This window comes from Daktulosphaira vitifoliae, unplaced genomic scaffold, assembly GCF_025091365.1.
Source record: "Daktulosphaira vitifoliae isolate Bord-2020 unplaced genomic scaffold, ASM2509136v1 Scaffold_1, whole genome shotgun sequence".
Classification (NCBI taxonomy): Eukaryota; Metazoa; Arthropoda; class Insecta; order Hemiptera; family Phylloxeridae; genus Daktulosphaira; species Daktulosphaira vitifoliae.
This window is the reverse complement of record NW_026099572.1, coordinates 17,727,040-17,745,434: the sequence shown is the minus strand read 5'-3', so window position 1 is coordinate 17,745,434 and position 18,395 is coordinate 17,727,040. Positions and strand designations below refer to the sequence as shown.

The window sequence follows — 18,395 nt, the reverse complement described above, 5'->3', positions numbered from 1 at the left end:
ACCAGATTAAAGTTCTTGTAGTGTAACTATTTTATATAGATGCATGATATCGTTACTTTTCATTTGATATATTTTTTTTATAAATCTGACCCTTTACCTGCCCACAGGAGTGATTTAAAATAACAACTTTTTTACAAAAAATTAACTTTTTCCACTTAAATTTTTAAAATGTTCCGGAAAGTCTGACATTTTTTTATATATCTTAAATTAAAGATCAAATAATATAATTTATTATGAAAAAAAAAAAATTTCGGACTTTAGATTGTCTTCACGGTAAAAATGGCTACCAAGTGCTATTTTTGTGTGAAAATTCTCGATTTTGTACTTTACATTTTTAACTTTATAATGCTATAACTTTTTGAAAAATGTATGAATCAGCACAATTTATTTATGAGAAATAATTATTTTTATTAATCCCTTTTTCATACTTTATCTTAATCAGGATATTAATAAGGAAATAGCAGATCATGTAACTTTTGGAATAATCCACCAATTTTTTAAAAATAAACATAAATTTTGAACTTGTAAGATTCATAGAATGGGATACTGTCTAAGGCGGATTGGAGGGACCCCCCCAAGCTTTTTATGGGAAACAAATTATGGAAAATGATACAAGGGCCCAAAAATTGTTGGCCCCTCCAATAAACATTTTCTGGCTACGTGCCTGTATCCCCTTGAGATGCCTAATCGGGGTTGAAAATTCGCTCAAAAGAGTAATTTTCAGTTTTTAATCATTATTTCTAAACTAACAAACTTGTTGTAAAAATGTATTGTGTATTAATTATATATTTATTATATTATACATATACGATATAATTATATATCAAATTTAATTATTTAAAATAAAATAAAATGCAAGATTTACATTATTGATGATTAATTATTTTATTGAAACCTAGAAAATAGTATTCACTCGTAATAGTAACATTATGAAACATTATAAATTGATCCAAAGCAATTTGATACAAAACAATTGGATTTACGAAAGTATTGTTAGAATTCATTGAAGAAAGTATAATTTCCCAAGAATTTATTAATGTACTTTCATCTAAAACATCACCTTCAAGCAAGCAACGTTTCATGAAATAATTGTGTTTGTCCCTAAGAACATCATTAAATTTCCTTCGTGCATATTCAAAATCGAATAAGAATGTATTGGCTCTTACTTTTACATCATTATCAGATAGATTGACAAAATCATTTTTTGTTAAATTAAGCTGATCAATTTTAGGAAAAAAATTATTTAATAAATTATAAATTTGAATTAAACATGCATCTGAATGATACATAATTTCCCAAATAAATGCAGATTTTAATTTATCTAAAGCTAACAACATATATTTAAACATTTCTTTTGAATTTTTAACCGCGTCCAAAAATTAAATAATACAATCTTTATAGTTATTTAAATTTGCATTACGTTTTTCACGTTTGCACGTTTGAATTACAGCAGACATATATGTATTATAATTTCTTAATACTTCAGTATATCTACACCTTAACAGCTGTGTAAAGTATTTTTTTTTTAAATTAAAATTAAAGTCATCCACAGTGTCTCTAATTATTCGATTAGTAGTTATTAATTCATCATCAATTATTATTCTTATATGATTCAATAGATTCCAATTTCCTTCACGAAACAAAATATTTAGATTTTTAATTATTTTATATTGAGGAAAACCAATGTTTTGAGGGGGTGAGAGCCTAAAATAAAACAATAATTATTATTTAGAATCCAAAAAATAGTATCATAAAAAAATGAATAAGTAATATATTATATTTTATTGACATGGTTCAACAAAAATTGTTTTTTCTTATATAAAAGTTTACTTTTATAATAGACTTTTTATTCCAACCGTTATTTGTATAAGCTAATCTGAATCTTTAAATTACTTAAAAAAACTCATATCATAGAAATTAGTTTGCCATAATATGATTTTTATTGGAAAATGACAATATTTTTATAAAACTTACTCAGGTGTATTAGGGTTAAGTAACTGATGGAACCCAATTTTTGAATAATAATTGTTAATGGTTTTTTTACAGTAATCATTTAAATTTTTATTGATAAAATCAATAAAATTTATGTCATACTTATTATTTGTGTATTCATAATAGTAATTTTCTCGTAAATTAAACATCATTGTATTATTTATAATACTAACATTGTTTTTAAAAAAATCATGTGTTATTGATACTACTTTATTCGCGAAATTCATTATTTTATAGTAGTCTTCTTTAGCTTCTTCTATTTTAATGCTTCCTTCATTATTTACATAATTATGCATATCTGATACTTCCATTAAAAATGTATAGTGTTTAACTGTATAAATTTCTTCTACTACCAGTTTTGGATGAATAAATGTTTTTTTCAATGCTGATTTTACATCTAAATAATCAATAAATGTTATAGATTTGTATAAATATTCAAACATCATATTTGAATTTTTAGCTGCATTTAAAAGTATTACTGTACAGTAGATTGCATTTTCAAATGAATTTATTTCAAAAAAACATTTACAATCATCTAAAATGATTTTTAAGTGTTCAGTAAATATTTGTAGAACTTCAACAAATAAATAGTTAATTAAATCAACTATAATATAATATGTTTGTGATAATTCATTTAGATATACCAAGTTATAATTTAGAACTTCTTCTATGCTAATAATTTTATCGTTTTCAACCTTCACTGATAAGTGTTCTAGGTTCATCATTGTTAATTGAAAACGTAAATTATGCGTTACTTGTATGAAATATGATTTATACTCTTTTGAATCTACTCGACAATCAACAATTCCAACTCCAAAAAAAATACTTTTAGTTAAAATTATCAAGATTAATAATTCAATGTTCATTTTCAAAAATATTTGATTTATTAATAACGTTAAAAATTATGAGAAGTAATATTATTTAACGCGTTGAACACATTAAATGTGTTTTTTTTGTTATAAATTTTATAACAAAAAAAATTTATGAAACAGATGCGTATACATTTTTTTATAATAATTTTTATACTTTTGTTTAAATATTGATTTTATAATGAACTTTAAAATTAAAAACATAAAATATTCAACATTAAAAATATTTTTATACACAATTGCAGTGTCAAAATTGATCTAGTGGTCATTATTTTAATTACAAATTTTTTCAGGTAATAACATTGGAGTATTCCTTAAGCTAATATTAAATATTATTGTAGACTGATAGACTTAATGTCTTACAGTACACATTTAATGCTCGACAAAAAATGTTTTGCTTTTAATCATGTGCTTTCCTAATGTGGTGTATAGATACCTGTGATGAAATAAATACATAGAAATGTTAAAAGTCAATAATGACTTTTGGTGATATTTGGATACACTATTTTGAACAATACATATTTCTTTACTTCACTTCTTTTTCAGCATATTTTATTAAAATATTAATTAGTTTTGAAATATTGTTACAAACGTTGTTATTGATCTTGTTATTATGATTATTTAATGTCGTACTTGTACCTTGTTTACGAGAAAACCTTGAATAATTATTATAATATTAATATATTATAAAAATATTATAATATTTCATTCATCTGTATTCATTTTGGGTTGTATTCGAAGATTTATTATAAAACTGTAAATTTATTTATTCGATTTTTGATGACAGAAAAAAAATAGTTTTTATAATTAAATTTAGAAGTCTATTATAAATGTATTATAAATGTTTGAGCTCTGGGGATGAGAAGCCTTATCACACTTACCCGGTGACACTAGAAATAAATAGTGTGGTGTAGAGATGGTAAAATGTTAAAATAAATTGGACACCAGGACGTGACTCATAAATATTATAGACACAATAATAATAATCAATTCAATATAAACAGAAGAATAAAAAATTCCAAACAATTAGAAATGTCATCTGTGTGACTTTTTAAACCTATACCATAGTGTATGACTAGCTGAATAAAATAAATTTAAATTTAAATTGATAATCAATTTAAAAAAACATAACTGTATAAATTTCTAACAATAATATGAAAAATACACTGTAACGATGAATTTGACTAAAACGTTTTTGTGTATAAACATGAACGTATTAAACTGTACTATGTATTGTGTATTGTAATTAATAATATGAATATTTGAATAAATATTGTATTATTATTATTATTATGAATATTTGATAAATATATACAGCTTGATTATCTATATTGAATTTTATGTACTTTAAAAAAAAAACATGAATAAAATTTTTACTAATTCATACGAAAAAACTTAACCTATTTATTACAATAGTACATATTACATTATCTGATGCGTCTGATGCCGTCCATCGTTTTGGGTGAGGGAAGGTGATTTGCGATGGGCAGTACGTAGTTCGAAATAATTTAGAGGCGCAAACAATAAACTCAAAAATAAGTAAGGAATTTTGTATAAAATGATCTTGATTGACGATTGATAGATAGATTTAGTATAAAATATTACAATTTAAAATTAAAACAAATTGTGAAAAAAATAACCAGTGCGTGTACGAGTAAGCGAGGATGAAATGAAACTTCTTCCAGAGTATTGATAAAATATTAGGTTTGTATTTGAATAAAATAAAACAATACACCTAAATATTTTGTTTTCAGTTGAGATTAATTTAATTGATTATTATTATTAATTTTCATATTTTATTGCCTCGAAAGATATAATGGATTTATGATAACTCAAATAACTTATGTAAGTTTTTGATTAGACGTTATGAAGGTATCATGTGAAAATTCCATCTATTGTGGTTTTTAAATTTTTTGTATGCATAATCAAAATTATTTAATTTATTTTAAATAAAATTACTTGAATCTTCGAGAATGCAGTGCTTAATTATAATATAAAATATATTTTATTAACTATTATTATTTATAAAAGTATATACAGAGTGATAGGATTTTTCATAAACCACTCAATTACTCACAAAATAAATACAATATTGGAAAAATTAAATGTGATTTCTTTTAGTTACATATTGATTTGTACCGTATAGTTATATCATATATTATTTTACAATATACTGATATTTAAAAATATACCGTGCTTAGTTTCATCAATAATTTTGTCTGCTGTTGTGTTGTTAAAATATTAAATATACATATCATACTACATTGAATTGCTTTAATAAATATTTAATTATATATTATACTTATAAATCATAAAACTACTAATTAGAAATAATGAATGAAATAGAAGTTAATTTTGCTTTTGAAATAATCAATCAATTTCTTAAAGTTAAACAATATCTAAAGATTTTTATCGAATCATTTCTTATGATGGTGTTTTTATTCATTGTTATGACAGTATATATGATATATGTATCATATATACTTACTATTTCACAACTGCACTATGTTAAAGTTTATTTTGTTAATATACAAAGCTATTCATTTTTGGTATTGTATAAGTTACTACAAATGTTAAGTAGTTTTAAAAACTTATTATGATGACTTTTAATTGTTTATGTATGATTGTAATTAAACATAGTAACAGTCTTATTGAAAATCTATAAAAACTTTGCTTAATGTTAAAAATAAAAACTAAGTTTGTGTTAAATATGTAATTTTCATAGTCACCAGTTTTTCACAGATTTAATTTATGATTAATTTTCAATTATAGTAATAAAGGTAATATAATAGTTTATTTGATTTGTAATAGTTTTAATTACTACACATTTGATGAAATTTGTAAAATAATACAAAGTAAAAACTCAAAAACTCATTTTAAATATATAGGATTCGAAAATAGACAGAACAATGAAATAAACGTTAAAAGTGTATACTAAATTTTAATTAAATACATAACAACAACGAAAACAATATTAATCATATTATGTTAAAATAAACAAATGCTGATACAATTTCATACGATTAATGAACAATTTAACTAACCATAATTCGTAGTCCTGATGATTATTAAAAAAAATAAATAAATATTACTACAGACATTTTGTAATAAAATAATTATATTAAAAAAAAAAGATTAAAAGTAATATCAAGTTTATTTATAAAAAATAAAATAAAATTTCGAAATTTTGGTTAATTATTAATATATATTTTATTGAAACCTAAATAGTCGTATTCACTTCTAATAGCAATATTAAAATACTTCATAAAGTGTTCTAAACCATATTCATACAAATGTAATGGACGGTCGTGTGTGTTATTATTAGCTGACGAAACAATACTCACCCATGAATTTATTAATTGACTTTTGTTTAAAATTTCATAATCAATCAAGCAACAATCACTAAAAGAATTACGTCTATCATTAAGTTTTCGAGTAAAAATAAATCGAGCGTTTTGAAAATCGCACAATAATTTATTGACTTTCGTTTCTGATTCTTTGAGAGATAGATTGATAAAATCATTTTTTCTAAAATTAAGATTTTCAATATTGGAGAAAAAATTACTTAATAAATTATAGGTTTGCGTTAAACATGTATATGAATTATACATCACTTCCCAAATATATGAAGCTTTTAATTTATCTAAAGCTAACATCATATAATTAAACATGTCTTTTGAATCATTGACCATTTCAAAAAATTGAAGAGTACAATTTACAAAGTTATAATTACTTCTGGTCTTTTCATTTCTGCATATTTGTATAATAGCAGACATATAAATGTTATACTTTTTCAATACTTCTGTATATCTGCACCTAATCAGTAGTGTAAAGTATTTTCTTTTCTTATTAAAATTAAAATCGTCTACAGTGTCTCTAATTATTCGATTAGTAGTTATTAATTCATCATCAATTATTATTCTTATATGATTCAATAGATTCCAATTTCCTTCATGAAACAAAATATTTAGATTTTTAGTTATTTTATATTGAGGAAAACCAATGTTCTGAGGGGGTGATAGCCTAAAATAAAACAATAATTATTATTATTATCTATTATTTAGACTCCAAAAAATAGTGTCATAAAAAAATTATTGTATACAATTTATTTAATAAAATTTATTTTACATTCAAGAATGTTGTTTCATAGGAAGCAGCTAAACCATATGGCGATGTAGCAGTTATACGGTCTTGTCTTAACTCTGCTTACGAACAATTCGAATTGTCATGATGGTAGTTGGGGTGGGTAAGCAAAGACACTAGGGATCAGTTGTCAACTTGGTTTAGTTGGGTTCATATATTCAATGGTAATTGTGAAAACTAATTCACTAGATCTTTGTTAAAATATTTCCCTAACAAAAAAATTAACAAACTGAAATGGTTCACTGTGTTTGAAATATAATTTAACTTCCGTTAATTTTTGTTTAAATGACTAATTTTTAATATTACTCTCAAAATTAAATTCATTGTATACGACAATATTTTTATTAAACAATATAACTTACTCATGTATATTAGGATTAAATAACTGATTAAATCCAATTTTTAAAAAAAATGTATTGATGGTTTCTGAACAACAATGAATTAACTTTACTCGAACAAAATCGACAAAATTGTTTACATACTTATTATTTGTGAATTCACCATAGTACTTTTCTCGTAAATTAAATTCCTTTCTACTGTTTATAATAGTAACATTGTTATTATTAATTGAATCTGTTATTGCAACTATTTTATTAATGAAATTATTTATTTCAATATAGTCTTCTAAAAGTACTTCTATTTTAATATTTCCAGCATTATTTACATAATTATAAATACCTGGCGTTTTCATTAATGATGTATAGTTTTTAACAGTATAAATTTCTTCTACTATCGTTTTTGGATGAATTGAGTTTTTTAGCACTAATTTTATGTCCAAATAGTCAATAAATATAATAGCTTTATATAAATATTCAAACATCACATTTGAATTTTTAGCTGCATTTAAAAGTATTACTGTGCAATAAGTCGCATTCTCAAACGAATTTTGTTTAAAAAAAATGTCACATTCATCTAAAATTATTTTTAAGTGTTCGGTAAAATTTTGTAGTTCTTTAGAAAATAAATAGTTGAGTAAATCAACTATAATTTTATATTTAATTAATAATTCATTATTATTTTCTGATTTATATTTTAGGGTATCTTCTATGCTTATAATTTCATCTTTTGATATACTTACTGATATATGTTCCAGGTTTATCTTTTTTAATTGATCACTTATGTAATTCGTTACTTTTTTTAAATAAATTGCATACTCTTTGTGGTCAATGTAACAATTAACAATGCCAACTCCAAGAAAAATATTTATAATGAATAATATCATCAAAGTTAGGAATCGAAGTGGCATTTTTAAAATGAAATTATTTTGAAATAAGTATCCGAATTATTATAAACGTTTAAATTGGTATTATGGCATATATTATTTAACGAATTGATTACATATTTAACAAAAAAAAAAAATGTACGCAATAGAATATATGAATATTTTTTTTATAAAATAAATTTGTTAGCAATTGTTTAATTATTGATTTAATAATAAAGTTAAAATTTGAAATACAAGTGATACATTATAAAATCATTTCATAAAGAAAATATTGCATATAAAATTAAAACTATTATTTTTTTTAATCTTATTTTTAGCTTGCATATAATATGGAAAACAATTTTTATTTAAATGAATACCTTACTTTAAAAAACTGAAAATTTTACCTTCGTTCCTCATAAATTCTGGATATCCCCACAAAAATTACAATTTATAAAATCGGTAATTTTCGATATTTTTGACACGCTTACATTATGTAAGTTTGTAACTCTCCACGCTCAACGTGTTATTATTCTTGTGTATCCCGTCGTCTATGACCTTGAGATTTGACTGTCGTAACGCATTCATCACACTCTGCTCACCACACGACTGCAACACTAACCCTGTATAATTTTTTTATGAAGATATCTGCAGGTATATAGCCTTTATTATCAATTGTAGTAGTTGTGAATTTGAAAAAGTTATGGAAGTTTTAAGAAAAAAAAGTGAAAAAAAATGACAAAATTTACCGATTTTTAAATTTGTAATTTTTTTGGATATTTCCCCCATTTGCGGGGAACGAGGGAGAATTTTTCTATTTTTAAGGGTAATGTCTCCAATTAGATACGATTTGTGATCTTTTGACGTATCGTTGAGAGAAATCGGTCCAGTGAGAGCTGAGAAAAAGTGGCATAAAAAAATTATATTGATCCATACACTTTTCAATAAGTTATAGCATTAAAAGTTTCACACAAAAATACTATTCGGTAGTCATTTTCACTGTGAAGACAAAATAAAGTCCGAAATTTTTATTATTCATGATAAAGTATATTGCATTAGTTTTAATTTAAGATATATATAAAAGTGTTAGACTTTCCGGAACACTTTCAAATGTTAAGTTAAAAAAGTTAATTTTTTGTGAAAAATTTTTCATTTTAAATCCGCTCTTTTGGGCAGGTAAAGGGTCAAATTTATAAAAAAATATACCAAATGAATAGTAAAGACATCATGCATCTATAAAAAAATGATATTGATTTGGTTATTTTTAACAAAGTTATGGCAGTTATAAGTAAAAAAAAAAATGATATAATGTCAAAAATTATCGATTTTTGAATTTGTAATTTTTTTGGAGATTTCCATCATTTACGTGGAAAAAGGAAAATTTTTCAAATTTTGACGGTAATGTCTTCGACTATATACGGTTTGTGATATTTTGATGTCTCGTTGAAAAAAATCGGTCCATTGAGAGCTGAGAAAAAGTAGTGACGGACAAAAAAATATATATATATAATCACATCATGTTAAAATTAATACCCTTCTCAGCTTTGCATACAATAAAATATGAAAAAATATCAAAATTTAGCGATTTTTAAATTTGTAATTTTTTTGGAGATATCCTTCATTTACGGGCAATGAGGGAAATTTTTTCAAATTTTGACAGTAATGTCTTCGACTCGAGACGATTTGTGATCTTTTGACGTATCGTTGAAAGAAATCGGTTCGATGAGTACTGAGAAAAAGTGGTCACAGATACAAAAAAATATATATAAACACAACATAGTAACACCAATACCTTCTCAGCTTCGCATTGACGCTGAAAGTAACTTTGAATTTTGAATTAGCTAAGGGTACAAGGTTCAAATCCATTTGTGGCAATTATTTTTTTGCATTTTTTCCTTAATTCTTTTTGAGTTTGAAAACAATTTTAAATTATTTAATTTTTATCTCATTTAAATTCAATAACCAATAATAATTATTATCAAGGATACCATCACTGTAGTCTCCCCTCTTGCGATTTATTTTCTCAACACTCACTTGACCTACTTTTTTCATTAATATGCTAAATTATAACAATTCGTATTTAGTTGAAGATATTTCCTTGAAAATTGAAAAAAAAATCCCTTAATAATATAAAAAATAGTTCAACCAGCTTTTTTCATACAAACAATTAAAATTATTAATTTCTAATATTTTTAAAGTATTTATTTTCAAAGTAGATTTGATATGATAAAAATTTCAACTGCAAAAGTAAATAATTCTACTTTATGATTTGTGACTTATTTCTGTTTAAATTACATTATTTTTAACTGGACATTTGATTTGACATGGCTATTTCTTATTTAATTTTTTAGTTACTTTTGAATAAGTAACGAACTGACCTATTTTTAATTTTAATACTTTATTTTGCTCATTTCACTTTATGTTAAAATTTATACATTTAATATTCCTGAATTATGTATAAGTCCATATATAAATTGATTTTATTATTATTACAATACCCCTATGCTTCAGTCGTTGGACTGGCCAAGCCAATTATAAATTTTGTTGTTTTAGACTTATATATAATTTTGTATTTTTCTCTGGTGAAAGATTTGAACATTTGAATTTTATTACGGGTTCAACTCAAATTTTTTTATAAAATATACTAATTTAAATTTCCAGCTTAAAAGCTAATGAAAATTTTGCTGGATAAATCAAAATACTTTATTTAATCACATCTTTGATCGCATCATTTTACCGACAGCATTATTTTACCAGTACTCATACTGCAATTATATTTTATGTTATACTAATAGTGCGGTATATGAGCTAAAATTAATTTAAATTTCAAGTTCAATCAGATTATCTGATATTAATTAACTTACCAATATTAACGTTAGTATATCACTTTATATTAACTCTATTTTAAAGTTTATTGAAGATTTTAGCCATATTCAAACTTAAATAATTATATTATTCAGCTAAATTTGATTTTTTTTTGTCATTAACATAACATTTTTCATTGATATTTAACCCGTCCGCGGTATTTTTAAATTTGTTACTAGTGCGATTAGTAGTTTAACTTACCTTAATTATTTTATTATATAACAGTACAATTAATTATTATTATATCTAATCCGTTAGTGCGACAAACATAAACATACACGTGAGTCAAAAACCGAATTTCATTTTAGCTTCGATGCGAAGCTAAGAAGGTATTAGCTTAACTATGATGTTTTTTTTTTGTGTCTGTTACCAATTTTTTTCAGTTCTCCCCGAACAAATTTTTTTCAACGTTACGTCAAAAGATCTCAATTTGTATTTAATCGAAGACATTACCCTCAAAAATTGAAAAAATTTCCATCGTTTCCCGTAAATGGGGGAAACCTCCATAAAAATTACAAATTTAAAAATCGCTAATTTTCGAAATTTTTTATACTTATTTTTTTTTTTTTTTTTTAAATTTGACACTTGACCTGCTCACAGTGGGGATTTCAAATGACAACTTTTTCACAAAAAATTAATTTTTGAAAGTGTTCCGGAAAATCAGATACTTTTATATATATCTTAAATTAAAGATCATATAATATACTTTATGAAAAAATAAAATTTCGGACTTTAGATTGTCTTCACGGTAAAAATGGCTACTGTATGCTATTTTTGTGTGAATATTCTCGATTCTATATTTTACATTTTTAACTTTAGAATGCTATAACTTATTCAAAAAGGTATGAATCAACACAATTTTTTTATGAGAAATAATATTTATATCGTTTTTTATTCGACATACTTTATCTTATTGAAGATATTAATAAGGAAATAGCTGATCATGTAGCTTTTTTTTATAGTGATTTTAATCACTGTCAGATATCATTATACTTGATCCAACTATGACACGTCACCTCTGTGCCGCGACCGCCTTGTGTTGGGTTTTTATTTTTTAATACAACATTTTTTTCTTTTCTAAAAGCTAAACTTTTTTTCCTTTTTGACTTAAGCAGTCAAACTATTGTTTTTGTTTTTTTTTTGTAATTTTTTTTAGAGTATTTATACTTAAATTCTGTTTTTCGATCCCATAGTGAGGATTAATCAAATTATTCATAATTTGTCTTAACTAAACGCATCTGTTTGTTTTTTATTTCTTTATAAATATTTCTTATTCTTTTTGCAGTACGGTAAGCCTTACTGTTTACGATCGCTTATCTGTCGTTCTATATTTTTTCTTAGATTTATGGCTGAAGTCGCTGGATAAAGAAAAACCAAGTCACCTGATCGTTTTGGATTTGAAAGATCTAGTTTTAATGACGCGAAAATTTTATCTACAACATAGGATTTTTCATCAAATTGTATCATAGCTGAAACAAAAGTACCATCTAATTCTGAACTTTATACATTTAATTTAGAAATGCGAAAAGATATTAATAATCTCAATCATTTTCAAAATTAACTGCCAGAGCACACTATCTTATAATTAGTTTTTAAACTAATTTTTATAGTATTCAAGCTACTGAACAACAATAAAATAAACGATAGCACATTAGGGTAATGGCAAAGTTTGGACTAATATAGAAAATATCTGGCGGTGATTAAAATCACTATCATAAAAAAACTTTGATGCAAATCTGTAGATAGAGTTTTATTTTAAGAAATTTGTTGATTATTCAAAAGCCACATTCTACCTCAAAAATAATTAAACAAAAAATTCATTGCACAGACGGGTATTAACCTAGTACCAAGCGCAATTTAAGCTAATTCAAAATTAAAGTCACTTTTTGCGACTTAAAAGAAGCAAAAATATTTAAATAAGTTTAACTTTATAATTTACATTACAATTAATGTCAATGAAATTTATATAATATTCATGAAAATCAGTGTAGTCCCCTTATAAGTTATATTAAAATGAATTAAAAACAATACCAAGAATTTTAACACAGAAATAGCATATTTTTGAACATGGAGACCATTTTTACTATGAAGACGATTTTATGGAGATCGAATATTTTTTTTCACAGTGCAGTACATTACACAACCTATAATTTAAGATATACAGAAATGTGTCAATATTTCTGGGATATTTTCAAAAATTAAGTAAAAAAAGTTTAATTTATGTGCAAAAATTGCTTTTTTAAATCCCCCTGTAGGCAGGTCAAGTGTCAAATTTTCAAAAAGTTTATATTAAATGAGAAAGATATATGTAAGGTTTCAATATATAAAAAATTATGTTGATTTTTTAATATTTTGATAAATTTATGGCAGTTATAAGTTTAAAAATAAAATTTCCAATCGGAAATCGTCAAGTATTATACCTGCGCGGACTAATTAAAAAAAAAAAAATGGTAGCACAGTGTGAGCGTAGCATAGTTGGGACTAATATAGATAATATCTGACACTGATTAAAATCACTATCATAAGAAACGTTTTTATCCAAATCTGTAAATATTGTTTAATTTTAAGAAATTGGCGGATTAATCAATCATTTTTAACCTATCTTTTTTTTTGTGAAAGTTTATAATAAAAAAAAAGAATGAATTTATTGCCATAACTTCAGCTCATTTTTCAAGTTTAAAATTGATATCATTAAATGGAAAAAAATATAATTAATATGCAGTCAGCAAATTTTATACTTACTACTTACAGTAAATTTATCAGAAATTGGAAATATGCTCACCTAAGCATTTGGTAGCTGCTAATTAAATTCTTAGAAATAAGTATAGTATTCAAATAAACCTAGTCATTGTTAGCAAATAAATCAGAAACTATATGAATCAAATTTTTTTTTTTTTTAATATTGTATTGATTTACAATCATTCTGTAAAGTAAAAGTCCTTTTTAAAGTGATAAGAATGTAAGTTATCAAAAGATCTAATAATAGAAAATAATATTCAATATTATAGAAGAAGAAAATTAATTTATTGTTATTTAATTTAAAGAAAAAACTTTTTAATGATAAACTGTTATTGTCGTTCCCCTACTTTCAGGTAGTAAATTGTAGATAGCTGAGGAAAATAATAAAACAAAAACTCCACTTTCAAAGCAATACATGATTGTTATAATATATAAAAACACTTTATATAAATATATAAATTTTTCATTATTTAACTATTTAGAATTTTTTTTAGCTTATAACTTATAAATTTTATTAAAAATTATTTTTCACCTTATTATAACAAAGATTTTAGTCCAAAAATGTAAAAAAATTAAAGAAATGCAAATTATTTGCTCAAAAAAAAGTTATCAAAGATTATTTATGAAGATAATATATGAAGAAATAAATTCTCTATACTTTATGAAAAATGCATAATTATTTTTTTATAAATAACAAAAAGCTAGTGCAACAATGATAAATTATAATTAATAATTATCAAAATATATTCTCTATATTTTATAGAAAAAGCATTTTTATTTTAATAAAGATTTTATTTAAAAGCAAAAAATACCAAAAATCTGGTTTTACTATGAACCCTTATCAAAATGTAGATATTTTAATTAAACGCACAGTAAAAACTAAAACAACATTAAAAACTATGTATTAAAATGAAAATATTACAAAATATCCTATGATTCATGAACAATTTAAACAGCCAAATTTCGTAGCCCTGATAATTTTATTAAAAATAAGAATAAAATATTACTACAGAAATTTTATAATAAAAAAATTAAACTTAATAAAAACAGTTATAAATTTTAACAAGATCATTAATATAATATATAAGATAAATATAAAACTTTCTTCAATTGTTAATAGTTATTTTATCGAAACCTAAACAGTTGTATTCACTTCTAATAGCAATATTAAAAAACGTCATAAAGTCTTCCAAACCATATTCATACAAATGTAGTGGACGATCGAGTGTGTTGTTATTATTAGTTGACGAAACAATACTCTCCCATGAACTTATTAATTGACTTTTGTTTAACATTTCACTATCAATCAAGCAATATTCATTAAATAAATTTCGTCCGTCATTAATTCTTTTAGTAAAATTTTGTTGAGCTTTTTGGAAATCATTTGACAATTTAATTACTTTCATTTCTAGTTCATTAAAAGATAAATTAATAAAATCATTTTTCCTAAAATTAAGATTTTCAATTTTAGAGAAAAATTTATTCAAGAAATTATAGGTTTGCGTTAAACATGCATATGAATTATACATCACTTCCCAAATATATGAAGCTTGTAATTTATCTAAAGCTAACAACATATACTTAAACATGTCTTTTGAATCATTAACCATTTCAATAAATTGAAGAGTACAATGTACAAAGTTATGATTACTTATGGTCTTTTCATTTCTGCATGTTTGAATTATAGCAGTCATATATATGTCGTAGTTTTTCAATACTTCTGTATATCTGCACCTTATCAACAGTGTAAAGTATTTTCTTTTCATATTAAAATTAAAATCGTCTACAGTGTCTCGAGTAATTCGATTTGTAGTTATAATTTCATCATCAATTGTTATTCTTATATGATTTAATAATTTCCAATCTCCTTCACTGAACAAAGTGTTTAATGCTTTAATTGCTTCATTTTGATTGGAGTTTTGAGGGGGCATAAGCCTAAATAAAACAATAGCTATTTTAATCTAGACTCTGAAAAACATACTAAAAAATAATTTTTGTATAATTTTTATTTAACAACATTGTTGTCTCGTAAGAGACAGTTAAACCGTATAACCAATCACATAGAATGGTCATGATGGGAAATGGAGTGAGTAAGCAAAGACGTTAGGGATCAGTTGTCAGCTGGGTTTGGTTAGGTTCATATATTCAACGGTAATAATGAAAACTAATCCACTAGGTTTTTGTTAGAAAATTAACAACCTGAAATGATTTACTCTATTTAAAATACAATTAAGATTACACAATTTAACTACCGTTCATTTTTGTTTTTAAAATTACTCTAAAAGTTAAATTCCAATTAGACAACAAATTTTTTTTAAAAAATAAAACTTACTCAGGTATATTAGGATAAAGTAACTGATTAAATCCAATTTTTTCATAAAAGTCATAAATGGTTTCTGAACAATAAAGATATAGCTTTTCTCTAACAAAATCGGCAAAATTCATTATATTCTTATTATTTATGTATTCACCATAGTACTTTTCTCGTAAATTAAATTCCTTTCTACTGTTTATAATAGTAACATTGTTATTATTAATTGAATCTNGTTCTACTATTTATAATAGTAACATTATTATTATTAATTGAATCTGTTATTGCAGCTATTTTATTAACGAAATTATTTATTTCAATATAGTCTTCTAAAAGTACTTCTATTTTAATATTTCCGCCATTATTTACATAATTATAAATTTCTGGCGTTTTCATTAAAAACGTATAGTTTTTAACAGTATAAATTTCTTCTACTATCGTTNGCCATTATTTACATAATTATAAATACCTGGCGTTTTCATTAAAAACGTATAGTTTTTAACAGTATAAATTTCTTCTACTATCGTTTTTGGATGAATTGAGTTTCTTAGCACTAATTTTACGTCCAAATAGTCAATAAATATAATAGCTTTATATAAATATTCAAACATCACATTTGAATTTTTAGCTGCATTTAAAAGTATTACTGTGCAATAAGTCGCATTCTCAAACGAATTTTGTTTAAAAAAAATGTCACAATCATCTAAAATAATTTTTAAGTGTTCGGTATAATTTTGCAGTTCTTTTGAAAATAAATAATTGAGCAAATCGACTATAATTTTATATTTAGATAAAAATTCATTATGATATTTTGATTTATATTTGAGTACATCTTGTATGCTCATAATTTTATCATTTGATATGCTTACTGATATATGTTCCAAGTTTATATTTCTTAAATGAACACTTAGATAATTCGTTACTTCTTCTAAATATATTGCATACTCTTTTTGTTCTATGTAACAATTAACAATGCCAACTCCAGGAAAAATATTTATAATGAATAATATTAAAGTTAGTAATCTAAGTGTCATTTTTAAAATTATTTTGAAATTACAAGTATTCGAATTATTAAAAATGTTTAAATTTATATTATGTCCAATATTTTTTCAAAGAATTGATCATATTTAAAAAAAATGTATATATAATTTTTTATATAATAATTCTCTTAACAATTGTTTAATTATTGATTTAATAAAAATGTAAAAATTAAAAATACAGGTGATGAATTATGAAATCTTTTCATAACCGAAAATATTATATACAATATTTTAACGTTTTTTTTCTTAATTCTTACCTTTAGTTGGCTTATAATATGGAAAAAACTTTTGTTCGTATTATATTTGTTAGTTGATTAATGATTTAATATTCTGTTATAGTTTGATTAAGTTTAGTAATATTTTACAAATATTCTATTAATATAGATATTATTCATCATACATACAGAAATCTTTTATAATTAACGTCTGTTAATAAGAACAAAATTTTATATCCACGCAAGTGTACTTTTAATATAAAATTTGTATGGAGAAATTTTCTTATTAAACTATAATAAAAATAATTAATGTCTATCGAAATATATTATTGTTGCCTCCGATATTATGAAAAGCAATCGAATGATTAATTCATATTTCTAAATTAAATTTTTAAACAATTTTGAAGTGCGCACGATTGATTGAATACAAAAAATAATATAAACAAAATTTTTTTATTCCATCATATCTAATAAAGTAAAATATCCGTAATAACGCTGTAAAACTCTAATTTGCGTCAAACAAAATGATAGTAAATTCTGAATGGAATTTTGTTGCTACTTTCAGTTTGGTTTTTTATATAATTGCTGTTTGGTACAGAATGCCTTTAACAAAGATTTAGTAGACCAGTTGTTATAAACGTTGTTGATTATATTATATTGTGTGACAGCTGATCTCCAGCGTCTTGCTTTACTCACCCCTTTGCCCACCCAGCATGGCAAATCGATGACCTCCGTGTCGATTGTCATCCGTGTACAGTTCATTGTCGTAAGTCAGTCAGTCAATTGTTTTTTTATGTGTCTCTCTTTTCTGTAACAAGCGCCTTCGCTTGAACGGTAAATCGTCCGGCCGTTGTACGCCATAGATTTTTATTACTTGTTTATTGCACCCTTGTACTGAAAGTTTACGTGCCCTTGCACGCCATAAGTGATTGGGCCCTGACCATCACTTAATATCTTCATTGCCGTAGTCGCCTTTTCGCGTTCTGTTCTCACTCTGACTCTTCATACTCAGATGTTCGA

General features: G+C 23.9%; 3 protein-coding genes across 3 annotated transcripts; all 3 read right to left on the bottom strand.

Annotated features, from left to right (window-relative positions):
- Nucleotides 1–782: 782 nt before the first annotated feature.
- LOC126910479 (uncharacterized) lies at nucleotides 783–2,912 on the bottom strand. The gene is made up of 2 exons (XM_050693089.1): nucleotides 1,975–2,912; nucleotides 783–1,704 (listed from the first exon to the last, which is right to left on the bottom strand). The coding sequence occupies exons 1-2, from the start codon at nucleotides 2,856–2,858 to the stop codon at nucleotides 1,380–1,382; spliced, it is 1,209 nt and encodes a 402-aa protein (XP_050549046.1). The 5' UTR covers nucleotides 2,859–2,912; the 3' UTR covers nucleotides 783–1,379.
- A 2,866-nt stretch (nucleotides 2,913–5,778) lies between these two features.
- LOC126910458 (uncharacterized) lies at nucleotides 5,779–8,334 on the bottom strand. The gene is made up of 2 exons (XM_050693047.1): nucleotides 7,367–8,334; nucleotides 5,779–6,884 (listed from the first exon to the last, which is right to left on the bottom strand). Exons 1-2 carry the CDS (start codon nucleotides 8,248–8,250, stop codon nucleotides 6,053–6,055), a joined length of 1,716 nt encoding a protein of 571 aa, XP_050549004.1. The 5' UTR covers nucleotides 8,251–8,334; the 3' UTR covers nucleotides 5,779–6,052.
- A 6,414-nt stretch (nucleotides 8,335–14,748) lies between these two features.
- LOC126910492 (uncharacterized) lies at nucleotides 14,749–16,348 on the bottom strand. The gene is made up of 2 exons (XM_050693116.1): nucleotides 16,142–16,348; nucleotides 14,749–15,744 (listed from the first exon to the last, which is right to left on the bottom strand). Exons 1-2 carry the CDS (start codon nucleotides 16,252–16,254, stop codon nucleotides 14,916–14,918), a joined length of 942 nt encoding a protein of 313 aa, XP_050549073.1. The 5' UTR covers nucleotides 16,255–16,348; the 3' UTR covers nucleotides 14,749–14,915.
- Between the last annotated feature and the right edge of the window lie 2,047 nt (nucleotides 16,349–18,395).

What these genes read in the sequence shown, in the direction of transcription:
- LOC126910479 (XM_050693089.1), bottom strand. Translation starts at nt 2,858, where the DNA reads ATGAACATTGAATTATTAATCTTGATAATTTTAACTAAAAGTATTTTT. An exon ending in CTTAACCCTAATACACCTGA is followed by an intron (nt 1,705 to 1,974) that starts GTAAGTTTTATA and finishes GTTTTATTTTAG; the next exon opens with GCTCTCACCCCCTCAAAACA.
- LOC126910458 (XM_050693047.1), bottom strand. Translation starts at nt 8,250, where the DNA reads ATGCCACTTCGATTCCTAACTTTGATGATATTATTCATTATAAATATT. An exon ending in TTTAATCCTAATATACATGA is followed by an intron (nt 6,885 to 7,366) that starts GTAAGTTATATT and finishes GTTTTATTTTAG; the next exon opens with GCTATCACCCCCTCAGAACA.
- LOC126910492 (XM_050693116.1), bottom strand. Translation starts at nt 16,254, where the DNA reads ATGAATTTTGCCGATTTTGTTAGAGAAAAGCTATATCTTTATTGTTCA. An exon ending in CTTTATCCTAATATACCTGA is followed by an intron (nt 15,745 to 16,141) that starts GTAAGTTTTATT and finishes TGTTTTATTTAG; the next exon opens with GCTTATGCCCCCTCAAAACT.